This window comes from Phalacrocorax carbo, chromosome 5 (genome assembly GCF_963921805.1).
Source record: "Phalacrocorax carbo chromosome 5, bPhaCar2.1, whole genome shotgun sequence".
NCBI classification, from domain to species: Eukaryota; Metazoa; Chordata; class Aves; order Suliformes; family Phalacrocoracidae; genus Phalacrocorax; species Phalacrocorax carbo.
The window spans coordinates 68360135-68379304 of record NC_087517.1 but is presented as its reverse complement, the minus strand read 5'-3'; the positions used below and the strand labels follow the sequence as shown (position 1 = coordinate 68379304).

At 44.9% G+C, this 19170-nt stretch overlaps 1 protein-coding gene across 5 annotated transcripts in view; it reads right to left on the bottom strand.

Annotated features, from left to right (window-relative positions):
• Window positions 1–18681, bottom strand: part of ANO1 (anoctamin 1) — an 83297-nt gene extending 64616 nt beyond the window's left edge. For 4 of the 5 annotated variants that reach the window (XM_064452889.1, XM_064452890.1, XM_064452891.1 and 1 more), the window contains exon 1: window positions 18424–18555. In XM_064452889.1, the coding sequence (XP_064308959.1) occupies window positions 18424–18481 (58 nt within the window). In that variant the 5' untranslated portion in view covers window positions 18482–18555. Of the gene's footprint in view, window positions 1–18423; window positions 18556–18624 lie in introns of those variants that run through there. The other variant, XM_064452893.1, reaches the window with a different exon arrangement.
• Between the last annotated feature and the right edge of the window lie 489 nt (window positions 18682–19170).

The window sequence follows — 19170 nt, the reverse complement described above, 5'->3', positions numbered from 1 at the left end:
TAAATACATGGTGGAGCAGAACACGGACATGGATTAGAAAAAAACCAAAACAACCCTCTTCAGTTAAAACTCTGGTTCAAACAGCTTTAAAACCACTTCTCCTTCACATAAGCTAAATCCAAATGCAAAATTTTACTGAAGTAATTCTTTATAATTCAGTTTGCAGCCTGGATTGGCCAAGATGTGTGTTGACTCAGTGCAATTTGAGTCATGGGTACAACCCGGGTCAGACTGCTAGCTTCTGCTCTGACCACTTGACTACAGGGCCTTCTTTATAAAGAAACTGAAAACAAGTACCACACTAAGGGCAAAGCACATCAATCCTGACTGAGGAAAACACAAACCTGTGCATATTTATACAGGTCATTTGTCTTGCTGGTGCTAAGCTAAGATCTCCCAGGCTGGATAGGTCCAGTCCATTACTGACTAACTTGCAGGACCGAGTTGAAAAGGTATTTCCAAAAGCATCAGCGTTCCAGTAGTAACAAGGGTGAGGAATAACAACACAAAGCAAATGAACAGAGTTTTGGAGTAATTCAAGCTTCTCTAATCACACTATTTCTTCTTATACTCCCATATCCAGTAAAATATTTTTCTATAACACCCTTCGCCAGAAAGTCACCTGAGACAAAACTAAAAAGACATTTTAAGTTTTTCTAAGACTGCAACTGAATGAAATAAGTGAACAGAAAAGCCATCGCAGGGAGAAAAAAAAAATATCCAGCAGCAACAGCCATCAATCCCTCCATTTACACAACAAATAACGTCCATGTGATACACTTCATTCTCACTCCCAGCAGCCAAGCCACGGAAAGTGGAATTTCTCGCTGTTATGATGCAACTTTGATGGCCTCAGGTGTCACCAAAAAACCCCATATGATAATTTTCAATATACCATGAAAATTCTGAAAACGGTATTAACAACACAAAATAATTTCCCCCCACATTACCCATCTACATTTCCTATATTCTTAAATTCAGAATTCCTATGAAAACCCGAGCTGGGGGCACAGGGAGCACAACTGGAACACACCCATGAGCTCCACAAAAAAAAAAGTAAAGATACATTTTTAAAACACCCTATGTATAAACTACAAAACAGCATGTGCTGTCAGGATTACCCTTCATGAACAATATGTGCCAGCATCTATTGGACTGTTTATGAAATTTGCCATTAAATCGAAGCACTTCAGAGCATGGAGAAGAGCCTGTCTTGCTCACCCGTCGCCAGGAGTGGTTTTAATTAAATTGCTGAAGGGGGACCAAGCGAGCGTGCAACAGCTCCAGGGACAAGCGTAACACATGAGCAGACCCAGCCTTTCGAATGGGATGGCTCATGTGCCCTAAGTTACATCTCTGGCTCCATGAACCACAGCTTTTCAAAGTCAAGCAAATCAACGAGTGGCTGTCATTAACGCAGCCAACCTTAAGGACATCTGACACGAGGGCATGGAGTGGGGCATCAAAGGGGAGACAGGGCGGCCTCAGTTGCAAGCATGCATGGGCTTACTGCCACCAAAGTGTCCCTACGCGTTTCCATCATGTTATTTTCAAAACAGCTGCTGCCTGCTGGCACTGCCGAAGTGTTTAATTACACGGAGTAAGGGTTGCAAGCCCGCCGCCGCTCCTGCCTGCACGCTGAGCTGTCAGCACGGCCACCAACATGGGCACCCTCTCTCCCCAGGTGACAGGACGCAGACCGTGGTGGTCACCTGCAAGGTGGGTCCCTCCTTGCGCCTCCGCGACTTACTGCTGGAGCCCATCCCTTGACCTCAGCGAAGCTTTGGTGCCTGTCTTCCAACGCCATGTTTCTGAAGCCACCCAGACAAGCAGCATATGAAATTTGAACACAAACCACTACCAACATTAGTTTAACACACCCTTTCCTTAAGGGGCAAATGAGTTGACTCTCATTTTATTTTCAGGGTGCAATAGCTGCTGGTACCAAGGAAAACAGGGGTGGAAATACTTTTCCAAAGCCCTTTCCAAAACATTTGCATCTACATGCTGGATGATGGACCACGTCTGCACGCTGCACGACACTGGGAGCAGACCAGGGGTTTCACATTTCAGAACCAGTTAGGAGTCAAACATTATCCAGTGAAGGGGCAGCCCATATTCCCCTTCAAACAATTACCATCCTACTGGAGTTACAGCGAGTGGGAAAACACTAATATTAGGGCTTAGAAATCCTACAGTTCATAAATCTTACTGTCCAAATTCATTATTTAAATGCATAAATCTGGCAAGACAGCATGCATCTTCCCCTCTTCCCTAACACAGGGTTACTGCATCCCATGCTCCAAACTCCCAGGCACCAATTCCTGCTCACACAACAGTTTTAAAGAAAAGAAATAATATCACAGTGCCTCCTATGTTTATAACTGTAGCTTTAATAACATTCCACCCCCCTTCTAATTTTGATTTCAGGCTCCCTTTTTGGCCTGTTCTCAGTGACAGCCTCTCACAGATGTTTCCACACTGTAATACATACTTTGGTGACTATCAATTTCACTTACTCCAGACAGATTTTTACTTGATGGTTGCCCCCCAGCCAAAAAAATAAGAGCCAACAGTCTACACGTTATTCCTTCATAAAGTATTATGAAGAAAGTTTAAAGGATAAGCTTCTCGTCAGTGCTCTCAGAAAGGTTTAGTATAGCAGCAGGATTTAGACAGCCCCATGCACACCCATCTGTTTACTTTTATCTGGACTTTTTGATTGGATTTAAGTTTTACATGCACCGAGTAAGGAATGACAGGATCATCATTTTAAGCTGTAAGATTATTGCATAAATTAGGGTGGAATGAAATAATGCTACCAAGTCCAAGGAAAGTGAAGGCTGCTTCTAGAAGGCTCATCAATGATTGATTGAGAGTTTAAGCAAGAGAACGGTGAGAATGGAGCAAAATCTCCTGATGAGCTAAAGATGGTGTTGCTGCAAGATCCCTGCTTCTAAAACCACAGACAATGGAAAGCAAAACGCTTTATTGGTGTGAGGGCTCACAAATGCTGCAGGTATAATCCTCATGGTCCAAGTTAACAATTTTACTGTACAAATTCAGTGAGGCAAGATGGATCTTCTCCTCTTTTTTTAACAGAGAGTTCCTTGATCTTACACTGCACATTCCCGCTGCTGGAAACCATCACTAAAATACAGAAAACACAAAGTAAAACACTTGTTCACGCAAACTTTGGCAAACTTTTGCTGGTGGTGTCTTATATACCACCTGATGCAAAGAGCTTACTGGATTCAAGAAGGGCGTTTTACAAAAACAGCCTTTCAAACAACACTTAACCACCCAACCTGGAACTCAGATGTTTTGAACCTGAAAGAAAATTCTTCGGGGCAAATTATCCTCTCTCTGTTTGGGCTAAGACTTCTTGCCCCCTTCTTGGAGGAGGTTGTGGGACACACCTGGAGGCACACTGTGACTTGGAGGAGCTTCAGCCTATGGGAACGTGACGGTTTCCCATGGCAAATTTCTGTTCTATCCAAACTTGGTGAGTAAATATTCCAACGTCTCATCTATCGATCATGCCACAGATTTACAACAAATCAGTCTGTGTACGATGGGAAGCTAGAAAAGACAGAGCATCACCTAAATTTATCCACTTTCAGAGGCTTTTAAAAAAATAAATTCCCAGGTGCAGCCTCTCTGGATGGCCCTTATGCTCCCACATTGGTCCCAAGAGGACTCTTGTGTTTCTTCTGGTTCTGAGTCCTCCATCCCAAACAAGCCAGGCCCAGAAGGCGGTGAGCCGCTGCTGCCGCACAGCTGCCTGGCTCTGCCTCTGACTCACCGCTCCTCCCCAACGCCCTCTGACCGTGGGAAGCAATGGGAGATGAGGGCACTCAGCACCTCTCAGGGTGCTCAGCCTTGGGATGTATTCGGTGCTGTGGGAGCGTAGCCGGATGCAGAGAGACAGCAAAGCACCAGCTGCCTGCACCAAGCATGCTCAGGCATTGGTTAACTAACCAACTGTTTCTTTTTTGGAGACCCCAATGTTTAAATCTCCTTTTGGTCACAAGTACTGTTCAGATAATCTATGTTTTTAGATATCCGATCCACAGTTGAACACCCAAATGGCTTGGGAGTCTGCTCAGTCATGCCAGGGAAGGCTTAGGGCTTACAGGGACCCGAGGGCTGCGACTGACTCCACCAGCACCACTCTCTGCGTGCACTCTCAGGTGCTCACCTGACCAAAGAACAACATGCATCCAGAAAGAAAAAGAAAAGAAAAAAAGGAAAAAGACTGTATTCTTCCACATGAACCTTGGGGACAGCTTGGGAGTATCATCTCTTTCCTGCATATGGGTACCCAGTAACCCCCGAGCTCCCACCCTGCTCCGGGGGATGCATCGTGTGGTGGAGGGATGGGAGTGGGGACACGTCTTCCACAGCCAATGAACTGTCACTCCGACAGCAGCCAGCTGCTCTCTGCATCCATTGCATCCTTCCCAAATATAACCAGCTACTTACCCCAAATCCCTGAACTTAACAAATAGCCAAGGCACTGTTTTTTTGGTATGAAAAAGGGAAAGTGTCCAGAAAAAAAACCACAAACCAAACAAACAGAAAAAGAACAGACACAAAATTAAACAATCTACCTTAAAATAAACTCCACAGTATTATCTGTCTCATGTCAAAAATTATTAGGGAATAAAAGTGACAGACTGTCTACTAAGATACATCCCATGTCCGAGTGACATCCCTAAAACTTGTCAGAGATTTCCCTCTGTGGATGTGTCTGCTCATCCTTAGTGCCCACACGTGTCACATTGCTGTATATTCTTGTACAGTGGAAGCACTCGACTTATTTGTTGAAGGGAAAGAACACTTTTTCCCCACCTAATTTTACTCTGCCGATGCGACAGGTCTTTTCCTGTTCTATGTGAGGAACAGACAAACTCGACTAAAACCAGACTCCACATAATTATTTTTCCTTAAAAATAAAATCAATAAACCTGGCAAATATGAAGAGAAATGGAACTGATCTATCAAAGGACTGTAAACGGATTTTCCTTCACTGCACATTCTTCACATTAAGAAATTACTACTGGTCAATATTAAAACCAGACAAATTACGTGGTGCTTTGGTGAAAGAGAGGATAAAACAACTCATGTGGACAAGTTACAGGAATGGATAATCGAGATGTTGCCTCAGTCCAGACAGCAATTAGCTTTTGGGAACTCGGTGTCTGCCCTCCAGCCTTCGCTGAATGTTGCAAGTAGGGCCTCTACATAACATATCAAATCAAAACTGAACCACCAGGCTTGGCCAGCTTTGGGGGTTGTTTGAAAACTGGACTTCAACCACAGCTTTGATGTGGCTGTGGACTGGGCACATTCCCATGAAGTTTTAATTCTTAATAAAGCTGTAGAAGGGTAGTGCAGGGACACTAGGAGAGCTCAGGAGAAAAGTTCTGTCATGGGGCTAATGCAGAAAGGGTTTTCTATGTGGTGGCAACACACTGTATAACCAAAATCATTCAGAGATATTATAAAATATTTGCAGTTGAATAACTGTATTTTTTTCTTAGAAGAAACTTTAAATGAAAATTAAACCTAGCAAATAAAGCAATTATTGAACTGCTTTATTTGCAATTCAATAGCAGTGTTGAAATAGAAAGCGTACAGATAACAGGAAGGAGAAAAGAGCAAGAGAAACGCGTCACACTGAAAGGTGCGCCCCGGGGGTGCAGTTACACAGAAGTTTAAGTGAGTGGAAGCAAGTGCAAGTTGTGTGTCAGAAACCTGTCTGCATCACACCAGCTTGACAGATGGAGAGAAAGATCTTATGTGTTTAACCTTGGTAACAGCAAATTAAGCACAACATTTCCTTTTGTTTCTTCATCTATTTGTTGCCAGGGGATTTTTTAAACTCTCTTTTCCATACTGCAAATATCTACTGGTATCTTCGTTTAACTCAATGCAGCTGGAGTGATGTGAAGGTAACGGGACAACAGCAAAGCGTTGCTTACGCAATGCTGTGATGAATCCATAGCCAGAGGACACCCTGCCTTCCCAGCCTGTTCCTCAGAGTATCCCAACACCAACACACCGTTGCTTCACAGGACTGTATCATCCAGTTTTAGAGCTGGTATTGAGTCAACCGGAAGAGAAAAGTGCCTTCAGATTACAAATTAAAATCTCTGGCCTTCCCTAAGGTAGCGCAGGAGGTAGTTCATGGCTGAACCCTAAGAGACCCCCAAGGTCACGGAGGGTCTCAACTTCTAATATGGTTTAGATTAAAATCCTATCTGTCTCCACAACTTCGATGGAATTTTTGTTTTCTGCGTCAAGGCCGAAAGCAATGAACTAAAACAAAGAACTTGACACATATGGTCTCCAATATACAAACAACTGACTGTATCCATAGGAAATTAGAGAACAAACTGAAGTAACTCTAAAAAAATGAATTCCTACTTTTGTAATAAAGGCCACATGGTCCACCCAAGTGAGCGCAGAACTGGAGAGGCGTAACTGATTAGTTTTAACCAAACACTACTATTGATTTCATCCGTGACTACACGCATTTTCCCTTCACCTCAAGACACACCCGTGTCTCGGTCAATGGGAACTGCAGGGTTCACCTTCTCACTTAGCAAAGCATTTGCAGAATTAATTATTGAGCACTTGATTAAATCAAACAGTGAATGAACTTACTCCCAAGTAGGAGTTCATGAAAATCACAAAGCAAAAACACCACCATTGCCCGGATTTCTGTGGTTGAATTTTGACCTCTTATCTGTACTCACTGGAACAATTCTGGTCTGGGTTACACACAAACTTATTATGTACACCAAAGTTAAATAGAGCTCAACAAAGCAGAATATTAATAGAAATGCCATTCAGAAGTTAGATATTACAAACACCTTTTGTGAGATTTTATCACCATTACATCAGACTCCGGATTCTGCCCTAATTTGGTAATAAAATGAAATTCTGAACCCCATCTTACAAATACCGCAAACCCAAACTCGACCTTGCCTCCATCATTATTAGCAAAAATTCACCAAACAACAATGCTGGCATTGTAAGTTCATGCAATGAATAGTACTTGCAAAGGTTTTGGATGCAAGCTGAAAACCCACTTAGTTAAGAATATTTTATTGTGGAAAGGATGTGGAAACAGAAAATAAGTTAAAATGATAAAAAGACCTGAATAGAAACCCCATGGTTATAAATGGAACGGTTGCTGTAAGCAGATAGTTCTGTACATCCACATCTGTTCCAGTTCAAAGCAGTTCATGTGAACCAGGGGAAGAAACTATTTTTTTGTTTAGCTTCACTGCTGCAAACCTATCTGCATTCAGGCCAGGGCAGAGAGTAGGAAAAAGGAGAAACCACCGTCAGTGTACTGGCTCAACTCGTGTTTCAGTGAGATTTCAGCTGACATCTCTTCTTGCCTTTCCCCATTTCCCCCCAATATCAAAACACATTTAGAAAAGAGCGGCAACATTTGCAAATACTTCTGGCAATTAAAGTTGTTTGTTTTTGCTAAAATCAAGGCATCTGTAGCTTAACAAAAGCTCTGTTTTTTGTTCCTCTACTCACAGATAGTTTCTGTTTCACAACTGTCCCTTCTGGGGCCACTTTGATGATAACGTGGGAAAAGCAGGCAGAACAGCCAAACGGGGAAATAAATATATAAAAATAACAAGACGGCTCCAGGACTCATTCAGGTTCCAGAGGAGCTCAGATTTCCTGCCTGTGGATAGCTGAAACACTTTCCCTACCCAGTTTGGTCCCTGCTTCTGTAATATCCTCTTTTCTCCTTCTTTTGAGTCTTAAAAATAAATTAAAAAAAAAAAAAAAGAGTGAAAAAGAAAGCGGCTGCAAAACAGACATGGTGCAAAGAAACAGGAAGAGCAATGGTACCAAACTTGGGAAAGGGTAAAAGCTGGAATTAGTTCCCTGTTGTGGTCTGACAGCAATACCAAACTGCAGAGGGGGGACAATCCCCTGCAATAACCTGGTTTTGAGAAATCATTATTTTCCTACTTACATTATTAAACGACAGCCCATATACACCCTTCACGCAGCGCATGAGATTTAAATGCCTTTTTTTAAAAAAAAAAAAAACAAAAACCAAAACATGTTAGGTTGTTCACGTGGAGGTTGAAATATGTTTGCTAGGGTCCCCAGTTGTATTTGCCACCTGCAAAACATGAAAGCTTCCCGCAATCGAGTCTCCGCAGGCAGCTCCTGCTACTGACAGACAACGTGCTCCAGTCAGTCAATACAGAGTAATTGCTGGACTGAAATCAATCGCAGGCTCCCAGAACTGCTTTGACTGGATTTTACTTTAAAGATTTAGTGCCGTGACTGGTGAGATGCTGAACTCCTCAACTACCATGTGCTTCGCTTCCAGAATGAAGATGGATGGCAAAATCTCCGCTGAATTCCAGAGCGGAGCTCATGAGAAGCTACCTGAAGCTCAAAGATCCTCCACTTCATCTAAACAGGTATTAAAACCTCTTAAATAGACGCACAAATAAAGGACCAGGACTCGATTGTGAAATACTGTTCACGGTTGGTGGGGGAAACACCATGGAGGGTGGGAAGCGTGCTGCAGGTTTCCCTTGAAAAGACAGAGGCGCGGAAGCTGTCGGGATGTACAGGAGGGTCTCGTGCCCAGTCGCCCACTTCCCACCAAAACTAGGGCTATTTGTATGCTTAAGTGCTTTACTGGACGAGGGCCAGAGGGCACAGCGAATTGCAGGATACAGCCCCGATGAGCTATTTTGAGAAAATATATTGAAGAGAAAGAGAAAAGGGAAAGCTTTCATTAATTTATATTATCAAGACAACAAAGATCTTGTTTTGGAAACAAGAATCTGGCTCTTAACTGAAAGCTTGTTAGCAAAATACTACAAGGAGAAAGTTTAAAAATTAATTCATCTGCCATTTAGAAACTGTTAGCTTTAAAAGGCTGAGATTTGTTTTATATGCCTCTGGTATGTAACAGAATCTCCAAAATCTAAACCAAAACCTGTTTCTGCTCTTCCACTGGTAGCCGTATTTTTTTATCATCCCACTACTCACTTATTTTGTCAGATGGACTTAAATGGTTAAAAACACTTTATTGCAACGCACCCAAGGCAAGTCATTACAGCAGTGTACAAATGGTACTGGCGAGCTCAACTTCGCTTGCAGCCGATGGCCTGACATTACTTATAGCCTGTTGCCTGTAAGTAGGCTACTTATAGCCCACTTATAACCAGGTTCATTCTCAAATAAAAATGATCAGCTGCAATTTTTAAAAAATAAGCTGTTCCATTTAGGCCAGATTTTCCAGTGTGATGACACGCAGCGGTCCCCTGCAAAGGTACACAGCAGAGTGGATAAGCACAGCCTGACAGTCTAAACTCCACTTCTTAACTACGGAGCACCTACAACAATTTTACCCTGTTTAATTTGGGGCAGATACACGCCGGTCTGCTTTTTCCACTCGCACCTACACAATGCATGTGGTCGTATCCTGGACAAGTATTATCTTCTCTCAGCTAAATCCATTTCAAGTGAACTGAAAAGACAATTCTTGTTTTCTGTTACCTGTCAAACCCATAAATTCAACATATCGTTCTTGCCGTATAACAAAAGTTCTGCGACAGCACATGAACGCAATGCAAAAGGAGTTGATGGGCTCTCCCGATGGCTCACTGAAGTTTATGAAGTCCTTTAATATCAGTGGGTAAAGAAATACTTTGCACTTCTAAAGCATGTGCAGAAGGGCTAGGACACGATTTCTGTGTTCAGCCTTTGCCTCTCAACACGGCTTCCCACCACGTGAGCTAAAGGAGGGTCTCCTGCATACAGTTGTGCAGAAACAGGATCTGTTCCTATTCTGAGAGCCCATCATCTTACGTCCCAGGGCACGTGGAGTAAAATATTTCTACAAGGTGACTGAATTTGAAATACAAATCTGTAGCATAGAAATAGTTGTCTCCGTTAGCTGAAGTACATCCTCGCAATGTCCCTTAGGTTGTTCTCTCATGCCTTTTAGCCGGTCTCAGCTATCTGCCAAATGGATTATTGTCAGCAATTGGGAAGATGAAATAACATTTCAAATCTACATCCCTGTCTATGTCAACACTAAACCCTGGAAGACTGTTCAGGGACAAATTGGTGGAGCCTGCAGACACGACCCTACTAGTACAGTGCTGATACCCGTATCCCCAGAAACCTGTGACAACGTATTCTGGACTAAATACTGTCCCTGCCTACTTACAGAAGACTCTGATTTAACTCAAAGGAACGGCAAACATGGATCCAGGGGGGAAAGTTATTGTTCTTGAAGCTTTAATTCCTTTTAATGAGCTCGACATTTAGAAGCGAGGCACAGAAAACTTCTGCAATACCCTACACAGCAGTTCTCAGAGAAGCAGTCGCTTTCAGCAGGTAATCCAACAGTAAGAATAGCTGAGGATGAAGGTAAACAAGCATGGTTACTAATGAGAAGAGGAAGAAGGGAAGGAAGCAAAGCTACCCATAAGAAGCAAACCAGACATGGTGCACAGGAAAATATGAAAAATGTATGTATTGGCAAGATCAGAAAAGATACATGGATTGTGCGTGGAAAAATCTTATGTTTTCTTCCACTATGTACAAGGTCATACGATATATACCAATACAGTACACAGATTTTTAGTAGAGCTGAACTGAATGCATTTAATTATTTGAAATGAAAGTTAAGGATTATTCAATTCACGCCCTCTGTACAATCAGTGATGCTGATGAAAAAAACGGAATATGTTGACACACTCACTCTGCGTGATTCTGTTAGCAAGCCCGCTTCTCCCGCAGGACACAAAGTCAGTCCTATTAGCCATACCTGAATACACAGGTACGTGTACGCACAGAGCCCCAGACAGCACGAATTCGTACTGAGCAGTATGTCTGATCAGGTGTCTTTCCTATTTAACATACATTATAACATACAGATGTGCTGCTTAGCAACAGAGAGGTACTCCCAAGATATGTTCTGGGAATTAAAATGATGCTCAGCATGTTTTAGGTCAGATCAAATTTCTGATGAGTAAATAAAATTATAGCAGGTTCTGGTACCGTTGTACAGAGGGGCCTTAAATTTTAGTAGGCAATCACCACGGAAAGGAGACCATTTCCTAGAAATCCCAATAACATTAATTTATTTTCAGATCTATTTGATTCCAGTTTATGATTGGTTTGGGGCACTTGATCACCAGCATGATGAATTGACTATGTGCCCTAGGAGACTAAATTTGTTGAAGTATGTTGCTTGACCTGATTAAATGAAGGTAACTGTTGCTTTGGATGTTGGTCTCATCAACCTTAGGGGTACTGCAAGAGGAATAATTAACTGGAGTCTCACTCGGGTTTTATTATCTTAGTGATAAACTAACCTTAAAAATCCACTCTTTATTTATTTTTTAACTCTGCAGAGCTGCAAGGTCTTACCAGCTTGGAAGAAGACACCGAAAGCGGCAGCAGGCAGCCTTTCACCTCCATGCTGCCTGTTTCACGCGTGAGACCCCTGCGGCCCAACCCCAGAGCCAGACCTTTCCCTCCACGAGCCCCAGGCTGCAACTCCTACACCTGGCTGAAAACCTGGAAAAAGCCTGGCTCCACATCCTTAGTTTGTGACTCAGGCTCATTTCTGTTTATACTCTTGTGAGCTGAAGAATGACGATGACTAGTAGCTATATAGATAAATAAAGTATATTAAGTCACAGGAAGTAAAAATGGAAAACCATTAATTTATTTTTAGAATACTGTTCTTGCCATTCATCAGAAAAAGAACATTCAAAAGTATGTAGCAAGATACAAGCATCTGGACGAGGTTTGCTGACCACATACCAACATTCAGGCTACACACAGAGAACCATTTGCCTTCTTTAGACCAGTCTCAGACTCTGTGCCAGGAACACGGGATAGACAATAATGTAGTAGTTTCCACTAGTGAGCCTTGGGAAAGGGTGCTTTCACCACATATCCTACAGCTGCTTTGACGTGGTCTGCTTCGTCTTATCCTTTCAGTAGTCCTATAGATGATCTCTCCCTTCAGATACATCGTGGCACCAGCTGGCTCTTCCTAGAAAGGTTGGACTAGATGATCCCTGAGGTCCCTTCCAACCTGGGATTCTGTGGTACAACCCAAACTGCTATAAACACGCCTTCCATCAACAGTGTCCATACCAGGTTAAACACAAGGGAAAAGGCCTCGAGCTCTAGATCAGCTTCTCCATACAAACAGACCATGCCAACGCTAGCCAAAACCAAATAGGTGATTTAATACAGAGCTGGATGTTCAACCCCCAAGAACATAGCAGCAAGTGCAGTACGCCCACACGTCCCTTCTTTTTCCTCCTCTTGCTGGGCTGCCAAAATAGCATGCATCCATCAGTAGAAAACCTTTCCGGGACAATAGCACCGCAACACACTGTGATGAATGTAATGATATTTGCATAAAAGCTTCCATCTTTTGCAGTCTGCAGTAGATTTCTTCTGGGCAATCATACCACAGGCATAAAGTCACACCATATTTTGAATCTTTGCCTGCCAAAATCCAGGAAGAATTGCAAAGCACGTTCATTGACATATCTTGCGGTACATCGTCAGCCAAGATGCTATAGTACAAATGATCAGACATAAATACAGAATAGGTTTTTCTTTGACTGTTAATGCTGTGCTGGACACATTTCTGCCACTTTCCTTACTTCAAAGCAGTAAAAAACTAAAACTTTGAGTGATGCTTAGCCTTGAAACTTCCACCTTGGCTCTTGCTCCTCTTCTTCAGGACAACCATAAAAATTCTTTTTAACATGATATTGTGGGAGAGTTTTAAAATGTATTCAGAGGACTCTGCGTTCGTTACTTCTACCTCTATGATGTCACTGAACTCAGTATCTGCTCACTTTTCCTATTCACTTTTTAAAAATGCATCTTGAATCCACACTGGAAATGTAATTTAGCTGCCAACCTTTCCCTTTTTTTACTAACCGAGTGCTGTGAAATGTGTTTCTCTCTCCCTGGACAAATTTTTTTCTTCGTGAACCTCACTTACCAACACACAGATCCCTACTGCATATTCCAAGTTTGTTCTGCAAGCAGGACATCAGCTGACATCAATGAAGATGTACAAGAGGCGACAAATATTTGCAGCGTGTTTAGAAAACAAAGGGTTTTTTTCTCATTTTAGTACATACTCATCAAGTTGCTCCCCACACAGGACACAAATAGAGGGAGAGGTAAGACAGCAGGACTGGGAGCCAGGAATACATAACTTGTAATCACTGATGTCATGATGTAAGTTAAATAATTGATAAGATATAAAAAGAGTGGTTAATGCCTGCAAACCACTTAGCCTTTTCATAACAGATTTCAGACTTTAAAACTCCCTCGGAGCACTTGCAGTCATGTGCAAAATATCATGGGTGTTTGTGTCAGTTTTAAAAAACAAAATAAAAAAGGTTCTATTTTTCAGAGCTGCAGTCTGAAAGGAAATTTTGGTGGCTTTATATATTATTAATACATCACTCATAGGACTAAGGATGTACATCCAGGTCCTAGCACAGATACAGAGCTGCCAAGAATAAATCAGATACGCAGATAAGGTAGGCAGGCAAAGATACTGAAGAGGGACGGCACTGGATCTAGCGTTACTATCTTTTTATCAGTTCAAATCTGGAAATAGTTTCCGTAATGGCTGGAAGGACAGACCGACAGTAGAAGGTTCAAAGATGTGAGCTGTGGGAGTCTGAAGAACAGAGAAAACACTGGCATGTGGGCCAGCCACAGAGGAGCGGCACCGACGCTCCGGGGACAGGACACTGGAAGCAACAAAGCAAGCGGCGGCGGCAGAGCACGCAGTGCGGCACAAAGAAACAGAACAAACGAGAAGCAAGGATGTACGCGGGGACACGGGTCAGCTGTCTGCAAATAAAGGCTATAGGATACAGGGAGGTTAGAGGACAGGGAGAAGGGCTGGCCCTCCCACCAGGATGTAGTACTACTTTCAGAAATAGAGGGATGAGGGATACAAATCAAAGGCTAAACCAAATAAATAAAAATCCATTTCCCTCGAGGGCATGTGGGCTAGCCTCTGAAGCAGCGGCGGTGACTAATGCAGCCCAGCACAAGGAGCTTTGCTTCCTGCGCATTCAGAGCCTCCCAAGCGAGGCAGCCATCGCAGTATCTTCTAAAAGGCCGTTATTTACCATAAATTACCTCGCAGCGACAATGGACACACCACTAACTTTTTACTCTTCAAAGTACCGGAAAAGAGCTGTGCAGTTACTCACATTACTCCATTACTTAGATCTAACAGCTGGCACAAGATGACTTAGCACCACTGAAAGTAACGCCGTGATAGGGTCCCAGCGAGGCACGGAGGCTGCCAACTCCTGAAAACCTGTCATTTGTAAAACCCAGCTTGGGGTTTGTACCTATGACAGAACTGCGAGTCCTGCCACAGCCTCAAGTTTGGGAGCAAACATGGGTGAGGTCGGGAAGGTGAGGATTCCCATACCAGCACGCTTTGTCCCAAGATAAACTGCTTTTGTAGTCTCTGAAAGTAAGCAGAACTATTTCATGCCACTATTGCTAACTTGGCCTGTACAATAACATACGGGGATGTGCGCGGAAGTACTTTTCCAGATTGCCTGAAAACGCTTGCAAGAAATAAAAGAAACAGTGGCTTCTGTTCATGGAGCTCATCAGTCCAATGGTTTACCTATATGGTGACCAACAACTCCATACAGGATGAACGTTTGGTAACTTCGGTACTTCTCCCCATCATCTTGCCGAAGGACAATGCCAAGGACTTCGGACTGGCCCTCCTCTGAAGCCTGCTCAGTGCTTTTGGCTCGCACAGGTCTCCCTGTGCTGACTGCCCTCTGCAGCCAATGAAGATATAGCAGAGGATTTAGCCTTTCGATGGTACAGTGCAAAGACTCACAAGCACCTTCATAATACAGAGCAGGGTACTGAGCTCTAACGGCACCGCTTTCCCGAGAAGTCACAAACCTTGCTGTACAGTGTGGTACAGCCATATATTTAGCACTATGCTCTCAGTGAGAACAGCTTCTCCCCCCTTTGCCTCCTGCAGCAGTCTCTGGTCAGGAGCGTATCAGAGGGCGTCTTGCGGAGGACCCAGCTGCGTAAGATGCCAAGCATGACCCAGTGTATCCCCACTAAAACGGGGCAGAGAGGAGCAAACTTAGCATTTGTCAGCCTTTCACACAGTAAAGTCCTGAGGTTTGTCATGCCTGTTGCAGTCCCTTCCTTTCTTCCGTTTCCCCAAAGTGATCCTAATTTAAAGCAAGCCTTATTTTCCAACCACAACACATCCCCAAGCATTTCCTTTTCTCAAAATCGCCAGAATCCAAAGGGTGTAATTAAAGTCAAAAGGGACATTTTTCCCTTCCTGATGCCAATAAATACTGCTAATTCCCAGGGTTACTCTCCTGCCTTCTGTTTTGGCATGCTGCTTTTACCCCATATTTCATGTCATACCCATACAACCGCAGCGCGTAGCCACAGAGCTACACGTACCTTCCCAGCGCATCCACCCCATCTGACTCGGCGATGCCCCATTTCCCACCACCTCAATGCTCCGTACGAGCTCTCAGTGACTGACAAACTGCCCTGCTTGCTGTCAGCCTTGCACAGGACCGGGCACGCTTCCTGCAGCTATTCGGCTGACCGAGGTGCAAGCAGTCCAGCACAAAGCCAGAGCTGCGGCTTCGGCTGCGTACGTGCTCATCCACAGAAATTAATAAGTTATTACTACAAATTAAAATATTAAGTTAATGATGTGCGTGACTGCAAGTTACAGAGCTGGAAAAGAAGTCCTAATTAAATCAATATAGTTATTAGTCCCTTGTCATCTCTGATTAATTATTAGCTTAATATGCTTCATCATTTTCACTGTTAATGGAGAGAGCTGCAGCGCTACCACGGGAAGCAGGGGAAGACATATGAGAAACCTACGGAGCCGTGCTGGAAGTCCCACCTCTGGATTGAACAATGCCTTCCAGAGAAAACAGGGAAAATATTTTATTCCCTGGGGTGATAGTCAGACAACATTTATGTAGGTGACAAAAAACTCTCATGGTTTTCAAAGGGGCCAGGTGTCTGCTCAGGGAGTTTTTGATTGCTGAAATCTAAGGGGCAAAGTCTTGACTCCTAATCCTGTGCTTAGTCCTGAGCACTCGTCCCAATGCCTCTAAGCCTTTCTCTGAAGTGACAGGATATCATCGCCGTCCTTTCAGGAGCCAACATGCCAGTACCTTTCCCCAGAGCCCACCCCAATTCTGACCCTCGCCCCGCCTTCATTAGATGCACTTGTTACCCCAGAGCACAAGAAAGGAATCTGCATAAAACAAGCTGGCAGCCATCAGCTGCGATGTCTGGGTCCTCAGGGCACAGATGTAGCTGAGGACACCTGTCCTCTCATGCCACCGAAAGAGCCAAAAATAATGTACTGAGGTCACTTTTTTCCTTGCTAGCGAAAAGTAAAAGAGTACTTTGGATGTAGGTAAGTGGTAGGATTCACCCAGAGCTCAGGGGAGCACAGGCTCCCCTTCGTTCTCCTCTCTTCTATCATCCTCTCACTAACCCTAACTCCTTGCAACAAGCCATTTCCTTAGCTGTCTGCAGGAGGGTTTTTTGAGTATAAAGGCCATGTAAAAACATCAAGGATGGGTGTCCCCACGTCTCTCCAGCAATAATGCAAAAGTTACCACAGAACTGGGTAGGATTTGTACCGCAATACATGATCCACTATGTAATTAGCAGTTTCATCTTACAAACAGCTTTTACAAACATGCTCTTTTTGATAGGTTATCAATAGAAACACAAACATGCACTTCCGAGAACAAAACTGCTCCTTGAACTCACTAATGAAGCCCGTACGCAGCGTCTGTGCCGCAATTCGGTAAATTAAACAGAGAACGTCGCCCTAAAATACTGTGTGAAGTTTCTCACAGATAAAGAGCCACTCCAATGATTTCTCAGGACTCACCCTATCGCCGTGATTACCTCATGATAAACTGCCACCTGCCCCGCGAGTAATGCTAGAGCTCTCTAGTGCCATTTTATCATTCAGTCCTCCTACTGATACCTCTGTTAACGTACTGCGATAGCCCTTCAGCTTCCCGTGCTTTACTCGCTTTTCTTTTCAGTTTTGGAAAGTTCGAGCTCCTTCTTATTATAATAAATAAGTTAACGTGGGACAATCAGTGGCATACAGAAACCCTGTCCCCCAGTATTTAGAGATAAAGCCCAGCTGTTTTGTGTCAGGCATTAAAGAAACAGTTTTCATTCTGAGTGCTCTGGCTAGCCTACGGCTTGATGAGCGTATTTCTTTTAGAAATGGGCTGAACTCCAGTGAAATATTTGGCCATTTAATGAGTAGACTCTAGGATAACGGTTTTCGTGGGAATCCAAAAAGAAGGAGTAAAGAAAAGGGCTCCCCGTCCTATTCTTAGCTGCAAACAGTTAGATTTGGAATTTTGATTGTAAAGCATGGAATTTATAAATGGTGCCATGCTAAATTTACTTCATTTGTATACAATTCAGCGGGATAATCGAGCGTGTTCCAGCACGTTCCTGGTTAGCATCTCAGTTCTAGCTTTATTGTCTCCACACTGGTAGAAAAATGCCTTCAGTAAATAGCGCTTGTAAAAAGCTTGTGTTCCGATGCGTGCGCGTGAAGGCTTTATATAAATGCCTATGTGGGTGCACACGCATGCACGCAGACACCGAGCTGTGATTTATTTCTAGAGGGAAGCCAAGGAAATTCCCACCCCCTACCATTTAAACGATCTGCTCTTTGGCTCTAAACATTCTGTAACTTCTCAGCCAAGGAATGTATTTTCCCCCTTCCAATATATGTAATTTATTTTGCTGCACACATTAGTTAATGATACAGAGATACATGATTTAGCCAGTTCCGTAAAAACATTACTGACATTCTGAGACAGACCCGTTTCATTCCGTAACACCTTTTTTTTTTTTGCTCCTCATTTTCCGCGGCATGGGGCGAATTAACAGCAATCATCAACTCAAGAATTTATCCCGTATACTTTGTACTCCGGTAATTTTTCATAATTAGATTGGCTTCCCAGGGTTAGACAAGCTTTTAATTACTATAGTAATGTAGGTAAAGAGGACTCTACACTATTTTACGTTTTCGGGGGGGGTGGGGGGGTGGGAAGATGGGAGACAGCTATTCTATTTCATAGTACTTTGCGGAGATTATTCCTGTATTTTTTAAAAAATAGCGGAGGAAACGCCAACAGTGAGTGCCCCACTGGGGCGCTCGGGTGGGGGGCGCAGCCGCCCGCACCCCCCGCTCCCCCGGCGGGGAGAAGCGCACCCCGGGAGCCCCCCGCACCGGCCCCGCACCTCCCCCGCCGCGGCAGGACTTACGCGGTCCCCAGGGCGCCGCGGGCGGCAGCCTGCGCAGGTGGATCTCATCCTTATCCATCTCCCAGCCGAGCCCCGCAGCCCGCCTGCCACTTGGTACCAAACTCAACTTGCCAGGATCCCTCCTCCTCCTCCTCCTCCTCCCTCTCCTCCCTCCTCTCCCTCCCCCCTCCCCCGGTCTGTTGCCGGGGAGGGCGCGCTCACCCGGCGAGCGGCCCCGCGCAGCGCCCCGCCGCCCCCCGGCAGGGCTTTAAATAAGGGCGGCGGCGCGGCCCGGCCGGAGCGCGGCCCTCGGCGGGGCGCCGGCCCGCCCTCCTCCTCCTCCTCCTCGGGGAGCCGGCCCTCCCCGTGACCACCCCCCCTTCCCCCCCCGCGGCCGCCGCCCCCGCGCACGCTGCGCGGGGCTCCGCGCCTACCTGCGGCCCCGGCCCCGCGGGGCTGCCCTGACCTTGGGCGCCCGAGCGACGGCGGCAGCTGCCGGGGGGGGGCAGCGCCCCCAGGAAAGGTCAGCGCGCCCTGCGCGCCCGCTGGGGGGGCGGGGGGACACGCGACACACCGCGGAGGGGACGGGGAGGGGGGGACGGGACACACACAGACACCGCGGAGGGAACGGGGACACCACGGAGCACCCGTGGAGGAGACAGGGAGGGGGGACACACCACGGAGCACCCGTGGAGGTGGGGGACACACCGTGGAGCGCCCACGGAGATGGCGGGGGACACAGCCTGCTGAGCCCCCCCCCCCCGCCCG